The sequence below is a fragment of the Sesamum indicum genome, linkage group LG6 (genome assembly GCF_000512975.1).
Source record: "Sesamum indicum cultivar Zhongzhi No. 13 linkage group LG6, S_indicum_v1.0, whole genome shotgun sequence".
Taxonomy (NCBI): Eukaryota; Viridiplantae; Streptophyta; class Magnoliopsida; order Lamiales; family Pedaliaceae; genus Sesamum; species Sesamum indicum.
The window spans coordinates 5,568,976-5,588,527 of record NC_026150.1 but is presented as its reverse complement, the minus strand read 5'-3'; the positions used below and the strand labels follow the sequence as shown (position 1 = coordinate 5,588,527).

Sequence of the window (19,552 nt, the reverse complement as noted above, 5' to 3'; positions counted from 1 at the left end):
TATGAAGCGCATGCAGAACATCTCAAGACTCAGAAAACCATGAACTGCATGAAGTTTTCCCGGATAGTTGACATACTGGAAGGACAGCTTTTGATCACATTGATCAATATGACAAAGACACGCGATATGCAAACGTGAAGATGGATATACAGAGAAATTGAAGAATCGTTGCTATGATACAGATCAAAGAATCTCAGTTTGTACTGAGAATGATACATCAGGAAATTGTTAAGAACTAAGATCGAACAAGGATCCAGATGCATCTTCGTCATCGAAATGAAAGTCGAACAAGGATCCAGATGCATCTTCGTCATCCAAATGAAAGTCGAACAAGGATCCAGATGCATCTTCGTCATCCAAATGAAAGTCGAACAAGGATCCATCTTTATCCTCCAACTCCAAAAGAAGATCAAGCAAAGAGTCATCTTCTTGATATGAGCAGTCCTGTCCATCGAGCTGATCATGCTGAGGCATCAAGCATCCATCAACCGGCATAGGGAGCTGTTGTGGCGCTCCCGCATTGGCATAACCAAAATCTGGCGTCCAGGCGAAGTTATCACCAGAAGGGCCGACGTAAGTAGTTGATCTCTCTTCCAGTACATGCAGGCTCGTGCTGTCCACCTTCTGCTTCTTTTGACTTGTAACTTCTTGGGGTTGTGCAGCTGATCTTTTTTTCCACAACTCATTATCGTTCGACAATTGATTCTCCCCACATGTACTCAAACTCGAACATTCTCCACGAACCGATTCCTTCGACGATCTCGTGATCCTACAAATCACATAGTCCTTGTATGGCAACTCACAGTTCAACGAAACCCCGGCAAGCGAATACTCGTGCATGATCCAGTGATCACGTTGTTTTCTGCCATCACGAGGAGATTTCTTCACAGTAAAGCTAAACATCTTCATCAGGCCGATTAGTTGTCGGGAATTGTTGTATATTTCTCTTCCACCAGTTTGGCCGTCCCACGTACCACACCCTGCAGTTCTTGCAATCCGGGTCTTGCCATTAACTTTCGACAACTTGGTGAAAACGTAGATGACACTCTTGACGTTCTTGCATCCCTTGCCCTCTCCAGTACTGACGGAAGTATCCCATGGAACGTCGGCGAAAACATCCCATGGATCTGCTTTTTCACCGTAAATGGTCTTCTCCAACACGGGACTCCATGGCAGATGCAGGCCCATCGCCTTTCTTGAGAGGTAGAAAGTGATGAGTTCTTGATCGGTGGGCGCGAAGTGAAACCCTGGAGGGATGATCATCATTCTCTCTCTCTCTTTTCTGATCTCTTCTATGATTTTACTCTCTTTTTTGTATGCAGAAAAAAAGTAACAACAAACGAATTAACTGTACGAGGTATTTATAATCTTAGTCGTTCTTGGCGTCCAATCAGTTTAGAGACTGTTGCCATCTAATTTACAACTAATATGATTTCTTCGGTATTTCAATCTTTGGATATAATGCACATATATGGTTTCTTGAGTGTTTACAGGTGTTTTTAGCTTACTTATTAAATAGAAAAAAGGTAAATAAAATTATCCTCTAACTAATTAAAACTAACCTACAATATCCATCATCAATATGATAAGATAATTATAAGTTTTGTATGATTAAATAACTAACATTATCCGTTATTCGCAGGATAAAAAGATGTAATATAAGTCACACATTATCAAGTAATAATTTTAAAGTTTACTGCTAAAATTATATAATAAATAACAATAATTCTAATTTATTATAATATATTATTAATTGTATATAAAACTATCACCGTAGATAATTATGACATGTCTGTGGTGATAGATTTAATTATTTTTTTATTATTCAAAAATGAAAATTATAAAATATAATTTATTTACATCATATAATACTTTTATGCCTAATCGTGGACATTCAAAAAGTATTTTTTTTAATAAATAGATCGAGTGACCCAAACTTTTTTACTAAAAAAAAAAATAACAAATTTCTCTTCTTTCAAAGCTGAACGTCAGCCTCCTTGACGAGAAAAGACTGGCGGTCAGCCTACTTTTCTCATTTTATATTATATTATATTATATATATTATATTATGATATATATTACATTAATTTTATATATTATATACATTATTATATATATAATAGCAACATTGGAATAAAAAAATCACGACAACAGTTAAATATGTTGTTTTACGATAAAATTAAAATATAACTTACAATTAGAGTTGTATCATAACAACTCTATGTCCAATTGAAATTGCACACTAACCGAATCGCAGAAAATCTTTTCGTCTTGAAAAATTATACATTCCATCCAAAAGTGCACCGGGTACTACGCAATTCCTTTTGCAGAATAAAACGGTTATCGTTTGTTCAGTATTGCACTTATACTGACAAACACCTCAAACAACACTTAGCAACAAAAATTGTATCGTAACAACTTTTGGTTCAATGAAAATTGCACTTATACTGACAAATCTAATCCTTTTGTCAAAGGATCTGTCACATTGTCCTTTCTCACATAGTCAATGCCTATAACTTTATCTGACACTAATGTCCTTATAAACTTCAGTTTAATTTGGATGCGTCTTTTGGTCTTTTGGGGTATTTCTGACTCCAAATCTTCGCAATTGTGGTATTATCACAATTTACAACAATAGGTGGAAGAGGCTGATTTATAATGAAAAGTTGTGATAACCACCCATATAACCATTCTACTTCGTTACCAGCCGTATCCAACACAAATAACTCGATTTCAAAAGTAGACCAGGTTATCAAAGTCTGTTTTACAGGCTTCCAGGAGATTGTGATCCCACCTAAGGTAAGAACATACCTAAACGCCCATTACTATCGGAATTTTTAACTATCCAGCTATCATTAATATATCCCTCAAGAACAGTATGGGATCTACCATAATGTATGACTAGTGATACCATGCCCTTCAGGTAGCTTAGTACCCTATCCAAAGCTCCCCAATAAGTTCTGTCTGAACGACTATTGTCTAGCCAACATTGACACAGAAAATGATATATCTAGTCTCGTGTCATTTGCCAAGTACTACAAACTACCAATGATTTGGCAATATCTTAGTTGTGCTACCACTTTCTTTTTTTAATAAAGCCACAAAAGGATCATATGAGGTCTTAGCAATTTACTGTTCTAATAACCAAATTTCCCATTTATCTTCTCAACATAATGAGATTGAGAAATGGCTATCTTATCAGTTGAACAAATCGACTTGATACCTAGAACTACATCAGCCTCACTCATATCCTTCATTTCAAACTTATTTTTCAAAAGTGACTTGGTTCCAGTTATAATAAAGTCTAAGCATGATCAGTTATATTTATTCAGATATAAAAACACAAAATCCGAATTCGAAACCAATAATTTAAAACTATTTAAGATCCAACAAACTCAATTTCTAAAATTTTATAATTTCTTCACAATTGTCGGGAAATTTTCATAAAGAATATACATTTTGTTTTGGAATTGATAATCGGATATATAACCAAATTTAAAATCAAAACACAAATACTGACATTGGGAACAAAATAATAGCGACAACAGTTAAATATGTTGTTTTACGATAAAATTAAATGATAACTTACAACAGGAGTTGTATCGCAACAACTCTATGTCCAACGGAAATTGCACACTAACCGAATTGCAAAAAATCTATTTGCCTTGAAGAAATTATACGTTCTGACCAAAAATGCACTGGGTGCTACGCAATTCCTTGCAGAATAAAATGGTTATCGTTTGTTCAGTATTGCACTTATACTGACAAACACCTCAAACAACACTTAGTAGCCTTTTTTTACCGAAACTAGAGGTCAAATTAAAGGATAACTTACAATGAGAGTTGTATTGAAACAACTCTTGGTTCAATCAAAATTGCACACTAATCAAATCGCAGAAAATCTACTTGACTTGAAAAAATTATACATCCCATCCAAAAGTTCACCGAGTGCTATGCAATTCTTTCTAGGATAAGATTGTGTCCGTTTGTTCAATATTGTACTTAGACTGTCAAACACCTCGAACAACACTCAATAGCTTTTTACCAAAATTAGAGCTCAAAATATGAATTTGAGAGAGAACTTAAGAGAGAGAGACGAGATAAGAGAAATATTCTTGGTTGTGGTGTGTTCTAAAAATGAGGGAGGATTAGCCTGTTATAAGCACTCCCTTTGCAGCAGCATTAATTCTGACATTTAAGTTGGACATTGAACCTCCAGCCGAAACTACCAGCAACGGCCAATAACGATCGAGCAGTTTTAAAACTACATATCAAACAACTAAATGAAATTTTAAAATCATTTGGCTGAAAACTGTTAATTCAAATCATCTCCGGATAAATTTAAATATTTCTACTACAACAAAAAAAAAATATATCCTAAAATTGAGATATTTGTCCTAACGCCCACACCCGCAAAGCTAGGGGAGCAAGCAATGGTATCGTGCGTGTGGGGCAATCACATATTCACTCTAATCTCCATACCACTTCAAATACAACTTGGGCTTGTATTTAATATAAGAAATTTATTTTGGTTATAAACTAATGTCAGACAACTTGAACGTAAAAAGACATTGACCCCCACATCCATCTTATAAACACATCAGTGCCCCTTTATTTCCCATCATATTCCTATGTGGGATATTCATTTCTCTCAATTCTTTCTTCTCAATTTATGGATTTAACGTGTAACTTATAATCAAAATTACAACAGCTCCTCGTCGGAAGTCAGCACAAGCAGCCAAAATATCTGCCTAGGTGATGAAAAGGTAGATGCTTGGTTTTCAATCACGGCGGATTTTTTACATATTGACATAACACATTAGGACGGACTTCTTAATGGATATAGCGATGATATGTCTATTATTTATGACGTGACTTTTTTCGATGGATATGTCATCCAAGTCAAAATTTTTGGGATGATTTCTGTGTATAAAACCGTCCCAAATACTGTTGGAAAGTGATAGTTGTTTGGGATAGCTTTTGTCACAAAATCCATCCTTAATTTAGTTTTTAAACTCTAGACAATTTTACCGTTGCATATCCTACCCAAAAAATTTTATCGATTATCTAAAATTAGGACGCAAATTTCCAACGGATGCCTCCGGAAAATTTGTCCCTAAATTCTACTATACTTTTGTCCATTTTAGGAGCTCTAAAATGCTCCATCATTGAGATTTACATATGGAGAAAAATTCAGAGACCCCCTGTGATAATAGAAATGTACAAAAACCCCTCTATGAAAATTAAAGTGTCAAATAGCCCCCCTATGATATAAAATAAAGTTCAAAAAACCCCCTCCGTACAAGAATTGGGCCACACGCACTTTAACTGCGATATTCCTATAAAAGTGCCTTTTTTTTTTACATTTTTTCCCTTCTCTCACATTTAATATATAATATTATATATAAGTATTTAATAATTAAATATTATTTTGTATAATAATTATTTAATTAAAATATTATATGTTTCTATTAATAATAAAATATTCTTTTATATAATAATTACTTAATTATTTATATGATAAAATATTATTTTAATTAAATTAAAGTTAATTTTATATATAATTAAGGTAAATATTATTTTATATAATAATTATTTAATTAAAATATTATATATTTCTATTAATAATAAAATATTCTTTTATATAATAATTACTTAATTATTTATATAATAAAAAATTATTTTATTTAAATTAAGATGGGGTGGGGGTGGGGTATAATTGTTATTTTTGAATTTTTTTATAAATTATAATTATATGTATTATAAATATATGTTAATAATTATAAATTATATATATTATAAATTAAAATAATTATATATTAATAAACCTAGTTGACCGATTGACTAGAAGGGGTATTTTAGTCATCGTATCTAAAAAAAAGACTCAAATTGACCAAAGGGCGGTGTGGTTATATATTGGTAACATCATGGTGATTTTTTACAGTAAAAATTTCATAAGGGGGTTTTTGATATTTTGTTATATCACAGGGGGTCAAAATGAATTTAACCCTTTAAATATTATTACACTTCATATCTATAGATATTAATTAATAATCACGGTACATTATTTTTACTTGCATAAAATATTTTTTTATATTTTAAAATAATGATAAAATATATAAATCAACATATCATATATATTTTTAAAAAAAAGAAAAATTAATTTAAAATATCATCGGCACAACAAAAATGCTGGTGTAGCAGTGTCAGTAATTGTTGTGTAGTAGTGTCAATAATTGTTGTGTGTGAGTAAAAAGTGTCTTTCTCTTTTATATTAATATGGATTATACATCACTTGTACATGTGACATTGCAAAAACGTGAAATAACAATAACCACATTACTTGGTTCGATATGATGCATGAACACTGACACGGCAGCATGGACATAATATGACACTGTCACGGCAATACGAAAAATATAAAAGAATTAGGACACTACACGGCACTGATATGGCTATATTTAATATATTTTTTTATTAAATATATATTCTCAATTAATTCTCATAAAATTAAAATATGCAATATGAAAAATAGCAAGACAAAACATAAAATAAGCATATCTTACATCTAAAATTTTAACCTAATGTAGCTTCAAAAATATATATAATTAATTTATTTTAAAAAGTATGCAATGAAAAAATTTGTAGTCATTCAAATTAGTTAGATCAATATGACCATCTCTCGAATTTTCATTAATTTCATCAAAACTTTTAGTCTGGGTGCGATGAATTAATTCCTTTTATTATTATTAACAGCAAAACTCTTTCTCTTAAAAAAAAAAAGGCTCAAAAATTTTAAAATCATAAAGAAAGAATTTAAATGTGTCCGAAACGTATCAGACACGTCCGTTCAACATCGTATCATTTCCTTTTTTTTATTTTATATTTTTAAATAGAAGGATGTAGTGTTGAATATTACATCCAGTCATTTTTTAAAGTATTCATACATTATAAATAATTAGGCAATACTTATTACCAATCGATACAAGACATGTATTACATCAGTCAAAACTGTTACGAATGGTTATTTTAAAGTTGATGTGAACTACGAGTATCCATATACATTGTGAAAAAAAAAAAAAAAAACTTTTACTGTGATTTAGGAAAACAAGTAAGCTACGTCATGTGAATAGAAAAGTGGATGATCATCTCGATTTTCTTTTTTCTTTTTATATTTTAAAAAAGGATGATAGTTACTTTTCCAATTCTTCCTTTAAAATTTGAATTCTTAACCTATCTTTCACGTAAATAAAATGTGATCGATGAGCCATTTAATCATCTCTTAAATGGTCATCTTGATTACAATCCACATAAATTATCATCAGCAAAATGCATCAGCTTCAAAACCTTTTAATGTAATTTACAACAAAGCATGTGTTATTTAATGATAGCATATATATATATATAATAATATTATTCTATATTATTATATAGTATAATAATAAGAAGAAGAATATATAGATATACGTATTATTATTATTATATATTCTTTTTGCAAAGTTTTTTGCACCCTATTTGTAATTCAAATAATTTATCATTATAAATTTTAAAATATATTAGTAAAAAAAAATGCAATCAACTATTATAAAGATTAAGATAATTGCGTACAAATATTAAAAGTGATCGTCTGTACAATTGTGTCGGTGTTTTTTGGCTTCGATCAGAACAAGAAGAAACACAAAAAATAGTGTGCGTACGAACTAAAATTAAATACCCCTCTGTAACCCTAAATAGTGAGGTAAATGTATTAGTTAATTCTTGATGATTTTGTCTTTTGAAAAAAAAACACATTTGAAAAATGTAAAAATAATTCAAAGGTAAGTATGCTAAATAAGTCATAAGTCATAAATTCATAAAATCCTTTGAATTTTTTAAATAATATGTAAAATTATAATTTATAACTCAAAAGTACTTCTTATCAGTTCACCGTAATAATAAAATAATTACCATATAAAATATTTATAATTATGTCAAAAATTTCGAAAAATAATTGTAATTTATCCTCATATTTAACCCTATTGAAAGATTGATTTGAGTTTTTCCGTCAACTTCATTACCCGTAAGGCCTCGATTAAGGGGGTTTTGAAGCTTTAATCAGATCCCGAGATAGGTCCAAAACCCGCCTTGAACCCACCATGAGTACCTTTTTGTGATTAATTTTTTGTATATTTTATATATATTTATATAAAATACATAATATATAACCTTAATATTTTTATAAATTAAAATAATTATATAGACAGTTTATAAACCTTTTGGTTTTTGTATAACATATAATATTCTAAAAATTTTAATATTTTAATGCTTTAAACATGAACTTGTAAACTTAAAAAAAAATTATTAACCATTCAATAAAATTATTATTTCAAATTTATAAAGTTACAGTAGAATTATTTTAATTTTTTTTAATATTTTAAAATATTAATCAGGCTTATCGTGTCCACTGGATCCAAAACCCATCTCGTACCGACGCCATTGCCATTCCTACCGTAAGGAGGTCAAAAGCAAACGTTTGTATTATAAAAGGATGAATCCATAATTATGATTCTCCTAACGGGAGGTATCAGGATTTTGGACAAACCTTAAGGGAAGTTTTGTAATTAACCCTAAACATCGGACCATGGAAGCAAGAATTTGGACAAACCTTAAGGGAAGTTTTGTAATTAACCCTAAGCATCGGACCATGGAAGCAACAACTGTGTCACAGAGACAACATGCAGTATCATTCTATGTCCATGGAATCATAAAATGCGAGAACAAAGTCATGAATCTTCAAGCATTTCGATTAATACATATGATAAAGGTCAAGAAAAACTGATATCTTCAGTACTAACAGATGACCACCGCAGCAGCAGCAGGGCGAACAAAACGCAGCTTATTGACTGGTAAAATTCGAAAATGGAGTTTTGCTTCGAGAATTTCAGCACGTCAACTTCAGTATCGGTGCTCCATCTTCTCCTTTTCTTGGTACCACTGGACATACCTACAAGCACACAATAGAAGGAAGTGAATTACATCCTCAAGACACTCGCTAGACAGAGAATAGAGGGCAATAAACATGTAGCATTTGCAGCGTCCTGTAATCATTAAACAAGATTGTTGTGATAGGGCCGATCTTTGCCTTTCCAAGGAATTAACTTAACTGCAGACGATCGCCGTAGTATTAATTCTACACTTAATACAGAGATTAAAACAGAGATATCAGAGGACTTGGGTTGAACCGTGGAAGTAACAAGGCAAATCATGCGATACTAAGTTGTGTTCATAGGTAAGAAAACCGGAACACAAACTCCAATTTTATAGGGTAATGTAGCAATTAGAGTTTAAGAGGTGATGCATACCACAGGCAGGAAGATGCTAGTAGGCAATATGGTAATAAGAAGCAAGTTCAACCTGCCTTCGTCGTATTACAAACTGAGGTTGTATTCCAGAATTCAAAAATACTATTAAATAAGAAAAATAAACAATTTATCACCCTTGAGCAACAAGATACTCACTGCTATATTTCAACTATCATTTTCAAAAAAAAAAAAAAAGATAACTTTCAACGGTATTTCAGCAGAGGATTAGTGATTCCAGAATTGTGTCTTATATAAGTAGTGCCATTTCCCATGAGAGGTCTACGGTATGGATGATAAGACACATCATGCTCTCGCCAACACTGTTGGACCTAAACTGCAAAAAATTCCCAGTTGTCTCCATATGCCTCAAATCCAATACCTTTTCCCACAACAAAATGTCTAAAGATACCTATATCTAATCTCACCCACAAAGAAAGAATAACAATATAACACCCCGACAAACGAAAGACACTTATACACGACAGAGTCACATAGGTGCTGTAGAGTTGATGCACAGCCCACAAGAATCTGAATAAGACTTGAGCTAGATGTAAAACAACATTCTGGTTTCGTCTCAAGTATAAAAAGTATCACACCGTACCGGCCAATCTTAAATCTTGGCTTGGTGCCAAAATATCTTTGCAATATATGCACATACGACTTCATTTAATAGCATCATGTAGCAATTGCAAACGATATAGGGGAAACAAACTGGAAAGTTTCTTTGACTTTTGACTCCCCAGCTACTTTGTTAGTCAAGAAGCAACATCCGGGTACATCAATTTCGATGATTCTAAAGGGCCATTCCAGGTGTAGATACAACATTTTCATCAAAAACATACGCAATCATTTCCAGTCCGCATAGAGTCTAAAGCATAAACATTTACAAGAACCACTAGCACTTAATTTGCATTGTCATTCAAAGATAGCTATCAAACTACAATCTTTGGCCTGACTTCCAACAATAATTACACAATCCCAGAAAAGAAAAAAGAATCATAATAGTATATCATGATGGTTATCTTCAATATAACAACAAATCTGCACATATTACCATTAAAACAAATAATAATTCAAGAAATATTAATTCGCCATATATCCACCATCCTCATGTTAAAAAAATTAAAAAAAAAAAGGGCATACTGTTGCAGATTCAGACACAAACCACATACCTTCAACACGATCTAACAAATAAAAGAGCAATATACTATATGTATATGTGTGAGTGCGCACGCGCGCGATATACTTACGAGTAGGTGCCTACAAGAGGGCCAAGCAAGAGAGTGGCGCTGAGCCAATTTTCAGAGATCTTGTGGCCGATTTTGCCGGGGAGATCTTTCCAGAGGCCCGGCATCACCTTCTGCTGGAAGGGCGATAGGGCGTAGACCACCGCCTTCATCCTCACCGGCTGCTTCCCCATTTCTCTCTCTAGAAATTCGCACGGTTTCAGGAAACTTCTCGCTACCCAGAGAAGAATTACACAAGACGATACAACAAATGGCAATGGAAAAGCCGATTGGACGAATAAGGGTAAATCGCAGGTCGCTCACTCCCCCAAACTAGGCTTTGTTTGGAATGTCTTTGGATCATTTTTGGGCTGTATCCCTACAGCCCATCATTTAGACAACATGGTTTTTTCCAATTCTTGCACTTCACTGTTGCCCCAAAGCCCAATTTCAATATCTCCTGGATTGTTCTTACCCTTATTTCCGTTTTTCTTTTTTTTGGCAAAAGCATGCCTTAAAGAAATCATGATCCTCTTTTTTTTAAAAAAAAAATTTAGTATTTTCATATGATTATACAAATACTTTGAAAATTTAAATCAGTATATCATATAACTAAAAATATTAAATAAATTACTATAACTCACAATTACAATAACTACCTCTGTACTTGAACTTTGCCTTCTTATCAAAGACCTCTTCATTAGCCATTGTGTGCTCTCGTCAAATTTAACCTCAAAATGTTGTAACAAATATAAATGTTATAACCTAATTATATTATTCCTTTATCATTAAAAAATACAAATTAACTGGTTATGATTAATTAACAAAATGATTTTTTTCATTCGTGCAAATTAAATGATTGCGTATAAATCAACAATTGTATTACTTAATAAGTGGGAGCATTATTAAATTAAATATTTATTTTTTCTATTAATATTTCAGAAAAATGAAATATGAAATACACTAATCAAAATAAAATTTATTATTTTTTATAAAAAAAATAATTATTTTCGGCAAACAACAAATGCAAATATAAGCAAAAAAAAGTATTTTTTTAACAAATAGGGACAAAATAATTTTTAATCAAGAAATTTATTTTAGAAGTGATTTTTTTCTAAAAACTACCCAAAATGTAGTTTTTGTTTGCTTTTTATTTCTTTTACAAATACTATCCACTTTTAATTCCACTACAACTTTCAACTTGTTTTTATAAAAAATATTTTTTTAAAAGTAGAAGTTTTCGCAAACACTCACTAAGCGTCTTGCTAAGAACACGAAGCCTTTAGGCTTATAAGCTCAAGCTCCTTATCTACAATCAATTTGAGATATTTGCTTATATTATTTAATATATATATATATATATACACATTTTAATTAAACTCATAACATAATATATGTATAAGCATATTGATACATATCAATATTGGTGCTTACTACCTTCTAGTTCCTGTACCTCTTCATTTAAATTTAACGAGGTAAAAATATGCAACTTCACCTTAGTTTTTTTACAGCTTTCACATTTTTATAGCAAATAATTATTGATTCAAAGTAAAATAATAATTCCATTCAATTTTTAAAAAAAATTAATGACATTTTGAACAATCTCTCAAAATTACAGAAATACTTTCTCCATATCAATCTCCATCTTGTGTTATGTGGTATTTATATATTTTTTTTTTCCATCAACAAGTCAGAACGCTCGAATATTTTCAAAGAAGATAAGGACTTTTTGCCCATAGGCTTGGTCCACTTGGAACATTGGCATGTGTAAACATGTCTTTGTATATAAGCTTGAAAAAGACCTCAGTCAATATTCTATGTGTCTACATCTTTTTTTATTATTAATATTTTCTTCAATGTGAATATATTATTAATATGACTACAACATGTATATTTTATTTTTTATTCTTTCGGATTTTTTCTTTTTTTTTTTCTTTTCTTCAATTTCCTCCTGACTCCTCGACCACCATTATTAGGCAATTTGCCTCGATCAAGTTTTGGTCTCTCGACCTAGGCATCGTGGCCCCAACCACCACTTTAGGCCATTCGCCTTGGCCAGACCACCTCGACCAAGTTTTGGTTCTCGCCCTATGGCTGAGGGTCTTCCTTAACACATAATCCATCGAGCCCCTTCTTCTATGGGAGGTGTTTGTGATATTTTTTTTATTTTTTTATTTTTTTGCTATTTTCAACAGTGTGATATGGGTGATTTTTACTATGAGATCGTAGAGGTTATTAGGAACTTGCCCGAATGTTATTCCAATTCATTTGAAAATTTTAGTTGAATTAGTAACTTGCCCTTATGTCATCTTGTTTAAAATTTCAGTGGAGTGTTCATATTTTCTAGAGAGGTTACAAATTCTCTTTATGTTTGTCGTGAAAAGATTTCTTTAACCTGCAATAAGTCTAATCAAAGGTAAATATGGAGTTTTGTTCTTTTCTTTTTATTAATATTAACAAATTTAGTAAATTTTGATTAACAAAAAAATTTATTTGATAGACGGAATCAAATCTTAATAATACTAGATGTAATTTTCTAAATCAAAGAAATTTTACGTATAATTATACTAAATATCAAGAAAAAGAATATAATTGTCCCTTCTTATTATATAAAATTTGAAGAGAGTTCAATATTGTTATTTATTATTATTATTTTCTTTCTAGAGCAAACATGTTGTGATGTAAACTTTTTGGCAATAATACCCATCTTTATTCATATCCAGAAACTGCTCCAATCAGACAAACTCACCTACTACTCAACTTAATCATGTCTCCCCTTTATGCGCGCCCATCATCATTAGACCCTTTCAGTCTCCGCTCTCATTCACATTCCCAACTTCAGATTTCAAATTTTCAATAATTAATTATCATTCTCAAAAATTAAAAAAAAATAAAGTGAATACAAATTAATTACAATCAAATAACGATAGTTAGCGTTGTTTTTGTAAATGAAGTCGAAATATTAGATATAATTAGAAAGAAATTATAGAAGTCAATAAGGTTTAGTTCAATTGGTAAAGTTGAGGCCGCATGATCTTAAAGTTCATGGGTTTTGAACCACGTCAGGTACGTGGATGTTGTTTGCTGTATAATAGGAGTTGGTTTATTGTATAGTAGAAATTGTTGTCTTATCTTAAAAATAATTATAAATTATAGTAAATGTTTTGATTTTAATTAAAATTATGTTAAATATTGGTTAATTAAAATTTAAGTTTTTGCAATATTAATTTATCATAAAATTTAAGTTGTCGTCATTTATGGTATAGGAAAAATTCAATGTTCTTTTTGGTAGAGCAAGCGTGTAGGAATTTATTAACATTTATTAAAGGCTCGATTTTAAATAATACAAAAAAAATCGAAATTTGAAATTATTTAAACATTTATTAAGATTGAGTTTCTTATTTTATTAATATAAAAATCAATTCATCCAACAATGAAGTGGTCAAAGATTGCTTTGGAGCTTTGTTTTGAATTTGATATTGTATCTCAAATCACTTGTATTATTTTCAAGAATCAATAAATTTTATTGGTTATGAATTAATTAAAATTATGATAAATAATTATTAATCTAAAAATTTAAAATATTCACAATAAAAATTATTTTTTTTTATGGCTACAAATGTTTTAGTCAAATTCGTAAAAATAAAGACTAACAATTGTTGCATTATTGTGGTCAATAATTATTTACTACGACTATTTATTTGTAATCATATCATGAATAAATGTTATATTTCTTCTTGTACTTTTGAACATAAACAATAGAACTGAAATTATAAAACAAATTATCAATTAAAGTGTTGTAGTTGAACATTCTATGATTTATTTTAATGTTATTATACAACAAAAAGAAATCTTGATAAAGATTTTATAACTTAATCAAACATTTTAAATTCATACATTTCCTTAGCTTTTTGAAGAAGAGAATTTTTGTGGGATTAAAGGTAAATATGACTAAAAATCAAGCTATAATTCACTTGAGACCCTCAAATTTTACCATTTTGATACATTACTCCCTAATAATAATAATTGGGTTTAATGCAATATACCATCGTGTAATACTATAAAGAAGTAGATTATTCCTCTATGAAAAAATAATAACAATTTATTCCCTGTATTTTTAACAAATGAAGCAATTTACCTCCTTAGATAGGAACGTAAATTGTTTCATTTTGAAAAACACAGGGGCGTAAATTGCTGCATTTTTAAAAATACAGGAAGAAAAATTGTTATTTTTTTTTCTTTTTTATAGGAGTTGATTATTTGCAATATCAAAAAAGGATTGCTTGCATTTTTTCTAATAATAATTTAAAAGAACTCATTCCATTAAATTTACGTATTGTTGTTACTATTTTTAGCTAAGTTTGTGTTGAAGTGATCGACGAACATGAATTAATTATGCTTCCCGAATGAGCAAATTAAAAAGGCATAATTACACCCCCCTCCTCTAAAATTCGATATAATTACACGTAGATCTGTTGTGATTTGAAAAATTATATTTAGTACCCTTGATGTTTGTTTCTATCTAACAAATAGGTCATTCCGTTAGTCAAAATTTACTGAATTTGTTAATATTAATAAAAAAAGTTGAATGAAAATTCATATTTACTCTTGATTGACTTATTACCAATTTATTGTAGGTCAAATAATTTTTTTAGACTAAACCTTTAAAACAGTGAAAATATACCTCCTCACATATATTAACGTCTAAAAATATATAAGGATAATTTGATCATAAAAAGTTCTATTTGACCTGCAATAAATCAGTAAAAAGTAAAAAAGAAAACGTAATATAGATTTTTATCCTCTTTTCTGTTAAAAACAGCAAATTCAGTAAATTTTGACTAATAGAAAGACTTATTTGTTAGACAGAAGCAAATTTTAGAAATACTATTTATAATTTTTCAAACTACAAGAGATCTACATATAATTATACTGAAACTCAGGAGAGATGAGTATAATTATCCCAATAAAATATGCGCCTCAAATCTTACTGTAGAAAGATCAATAAGACTAGAATTCGTTAGAACCATCCGAGAAAGGTCTTAGTGATAGTCATCCGATGTCAAAATGAGATGGGACATAAGGTGAAAATATTTAAACTTGTAAGAAATGTTGGGACATCAAAACTTCTACTAGGGGCATGGAATGTGGTTATTTATAAATTTTTTCTAATTATACAGTTTCACGTGAACCACAAATATGAAAAATTCGAATGGTCAAGATGACTCCATACATAATTGAGTTGTGAAGGTATCGGGCCCGGGATTGTAACGACCCGAACTCAAGGGTATTGATCCAAAACTGTCCACATTAATTTGAAGTTTGATACAAAAAATTGTATGTCTTTATACGACTTTTAGATTTCCTTAGCGTGATGAACTTAAGTGATATAGATAACATTAGAATTGCTATCCCTCAATTAATTATAATAGCGGACTTTAATTATTAATATCGACTCGATTCAAAATAAAATAAATAAAAAATTAAAAATGATGAAATAGGATACTCCAACTAATAACTCAAAGTAAATAATAAAGAAATTAACCCGACATATGATATGTTGTAGCATTTTGGGGAATTTCGATACGAATAGTGTTGGTTGCTTTATGAGAAACAAGCCCAGTGATCAGAATGACAACGATGGAAAATATATATGCCATGTTTTGATAGCTAAGCTAACAGTTCTAATTACCGACAGGAGCTTTTCATGTGAAAATTGAGGATGTTTGGCTCACTTTATAAGCTTTTTAAAATATTTGAGTGTTTTTAGATTTTATTAAATTATTTGGTATTTTTTTTCTCATAAAACTTGTAAGATTTCCAAATAAAATATTTTTAGGATCTATAAATTCTTTAAAAAAAAACTCAATCTATTTTTTAATAAATTATTTAATTTTGATGTTTTACGAGACCAAAATACTCTTATTATTTTGTTAGTATTCATTTTTACTTTTTATATAATTGATGGTTTTTGGCCCTAAGTAGAAATATTTACTACATGATTATTCATTCTAACATTTGGTGGTTATTTTTGTCATTATTATGATAGGAGCTTATTATGCAAAACGTTCTAACATCTTATTAGTTCGAACGTCTTATTATTCAAAGCTATTACAAGCATAATTACTTTAAAAATAAAATTTAATAATTTTAAATTTTCAAAAAGAGTACTTCTCCAAGCCTCTAGTCAAAAGCTTTCATCTGTAGAGGCGTCAAAAGCCCTCTTCCTTAGAGGCATGCAAGCCTAAATTAGGAGGCTCTTCTTTGTTGAAAAGCATAAGCTCTGTTTTGTGTAAGCACAAAAAGACTTGTCTTCCATACAGGCACAAAAAGACTTGTCTTCCATACAAGCACATAAACCCTTTTTCAGGCAGACATCTTATTGCTAATCTGGATAGGGCCTTGAGTCCTGCTCCGAGTAGGCACCCTCAAATAAGCATTCCTCTGTAGAGGCACACAATCTTTCCTCCATAGTGGCACACAAGCCTTGCTCCAAGAAGACACCTAAAGAAAAGCCCTTCTCCATACGACACAAAGTAAGCTCTTATTTCTTTAAATATGTTTATGCTACTTACAATTCATTGCAGGAATTCAAAATAATAATAAAAAAAAATACTCTCTCTTCTGGTTAGTTTTCTGCCTCGTGACATGTGGCAACTTTAGAGAGAAGCAACTTATAAACCCCAAAAAGCTTCGACTTTTGTTGGGAGAAGACGATTCCAACCGCCCCTCGAAAATTGTGATTCTTCAACTGTCAAGAGATAACCCTCCATTGAGTTCGGGACGGATCCCCCAACAGCTAAGGGCCCTCCACCGAATCTGATGGGGATTCAATATCATCTAACAATTTTGATATTATGTTTCCCAAGTTCGTGATTTTCACCAACCAACTTATCTTGTCCAACTATAAATATATAGAGAGCTCACCTGAGCGGGAAAAGATATATTTTTACACTTTGAGCCTACATACTCCAACTTTTACCTTCATGCTATCACTTTAACTGAAAAAATATCTGTGCTTTTGTACTTAAAATCTTTTTTTTTTTATATCAGTCTCTCATTTATACATGGAAAATAAGGAATAATACTCTCAATTCACTCATTTGCACTTCTTTTATCTTCTAGATTTTCTTTGCTACTTCTACTTCAAATGAATCAAATACCGCAATTTTTTGCTCGTATCATAATTAAATGATTAAGACGAAAAAAAAATTGTTGAGTATACTAGCCCTATTTGATAATAGAACGGTGTTACTAATATCTTTTTGTATTAGCCCACTTTTACATGAATCTTTTTATATTTCAAGAAAAAATTGTAGGATATAAATTCAAATAAATATATATATATATATATATATTATATAAAAAAATTGAATGATTCCAACTCCAACCATTAATATAAGTCAGAATATGCCACCAAATTATCAATTAGTCATTTATGAACTTTTCAGAAAAGACTAAGGATATTTTAGTTTAGTTCTATTATATATATAAATATTTGTCGCATTTTACATGAATTATAATTTATTTTATTATTTTTTTATTATATTGATCATGATGTACTATTCAATTATTAGACTTAAGCATATAATTATTAATTAAAAGCAATAGGCATTGAGTAACCCAAATAGATTACAATTATTAAAATATTGGGAAATTGCAGCCATACATAGAGTAGAAATAGAAGCGAAAAGCGTCACGTGCAGGGAGAGCTGTGAGTTGGTCCAGACCAGAGGTGAGAGAGAGAGAGAGTGTCGTCTCATCATGTTACCATTTTCCTTTTCTGTTGCATATAATTGTCATTTTCGGTGTCTGCCAACACAAACTCCTACATCAATTAGCTGTCCTTTTGGATTTACATACTCCCCCACACCCTCTCTTCTTCACACTTTGCTTTCCCTCTCCCGCATTCACACCCCAAAAATCCATCGGGTTCGACTCGATTAACCGAGAATTGAACAACCCTAAACATAATGACGCCCTACATTTTTCACTTCCCTAACTCAAACCATGTTCTTGTAACAAAATTCTCATCCATTATTTTCTTTTTTACTTATTCGTAATGTGACAACATTTATATGTAATTCGATACGCCAAGATTTTCAAAACATGATTCACGTCATCAACATTAATAACACAACATCAGCATCAACCAAGAACATAAATCAAGGAAGATGAGACGGACGAACCAAAAGTATGATTACACAAATACCCCTAAAAATGGTCGTTGATTATAACAATAACGAGTGAGAAATCAAGCATTATGGTCAATTCAGACTACTTTTCTTAATTATACAAGTCTATAAATAGGGAACTAGAGACATTGTAAAGTAGTAGAGCCTTGCTTCCACCGAGACCTCAACCAAAAGGCAGTAATAGTTTGTATAATAATATTGACATTTTTTTAGAGTGTACGTATAATTATACAAAAGGTGGGTAATTTGTGTAAAAAGAGCATAGTTTAGGGGTGTAATGTAATTATTCCTAAAAAAATGTCAAACATATATAATTTTCTTTAATTCAACTTCTCCCAAGAACTGCCTAAAATTCCAAGAATTTAAGATACTTGTTTATGGATATTTTTCTATTTCTATCTATTTAATTATTGGAATTTCTAAATTAGTTCATATATTAAATTCATTTTTACAATTAGAACAGAAGAAAAAACGAGAAATTATTGTAATGAAAATTGCAGCAGGGAACCTGAATCTTGGCTTCCATGTTACCCTTTTTCCCATCCATAAAAATTTCCAGACAAATTATCATCAACTTCAATCAAGCAATACAAACCAAGATTGGAAAGAATCGAATTGAATGGAATTTTGCGACGCAAATCCGAAGCAAAATGCAGTTTTTACCACAAATTTTCACCGGCGGAGGCTACGGCACGAATTCGTTCTCCAGCAACGGCCGCGTCCGCGTTTCCAACGCCACCGGCGCCTTCGTTTGCCCCACCGTCGTCATCGGCAGCGGCACCCCCAACTC

General features: G+C 30.8%; 3 protein-coding genes across 3 annotated transcripts in view; all 3 read right to left on the bottom strand.

Annotated features, from left to right (window-relative positions):
* Nucleotides 229-1,299, bottom strand: LOC110012163 (NAC domain-containing protein 55-like). Its single transcript, XM_020694886.1, has one exon. The coding sequence runs from the start codon at nt 1,264-1,266 to the stop codon at nt 229-231; it is 1,038 nt and encodes a 345-aa protein (XP_020550545.1). The 5' UTR covers nt 1,267-1,299.
* LOC105163840 (cytochrome b-c1 complex subunit 8) lies at nt 8,634-10,862 on the bottom strand. The gene is made up of 2 exons (XM_011082331.2): nt 10,592-10,862; nt 8,634-8,983 (listed from the first exon to the last, which is right to left on the bottom strand). The coding sequence occupies exons 1-2, from the start codon at nt 10,759-10,761 to the stop codon at nt 8,935-8,937; spliced, it is 219 nt and encodes a 72-aa protein (XP_011080633.1). The 5' UTR covers nt 10,762-10,862; the 3' UTR covers nt 8,634-8,934.
* LOC105163839 overlaps nt 19,248-19,552 on the bottom strand; it is a gene marked incomplete in the record, with an annotated part of 1,469 nt that continues 1,164 nt past the window's right edge. The window contains 1 exon segment of the mRNA XM_011082330.2: nt 19,248-19,552. Within this exon segment, the coding sequence (XP_011080632.1) occupies nt 19,448-19,552 (105 nt within the window).

Coding starts and splice junctions, on each gene's coding strand:
- LOC110012163 (XM_020694886.1), bottom strand. CDS start 1,266: ATGATGATCATCCCTCCAGGGTTTCACTTCGCGCCCACCGATCAAGAA.
- LOC105163840 (XM_011082331.2), bottom strand. CDS start 10,761: ATGGGGAAGCAGCCGGTGAGGATGAAGGCGGTGGTCTACGCCCTATCG. Junction 8,984..10,591: donor CCTCTTGTAGGCACCTACTC/GTAAGTATATCG, acceptor GTGTGCTTGTAG/GTATGTCCAGTGGTACCAAG.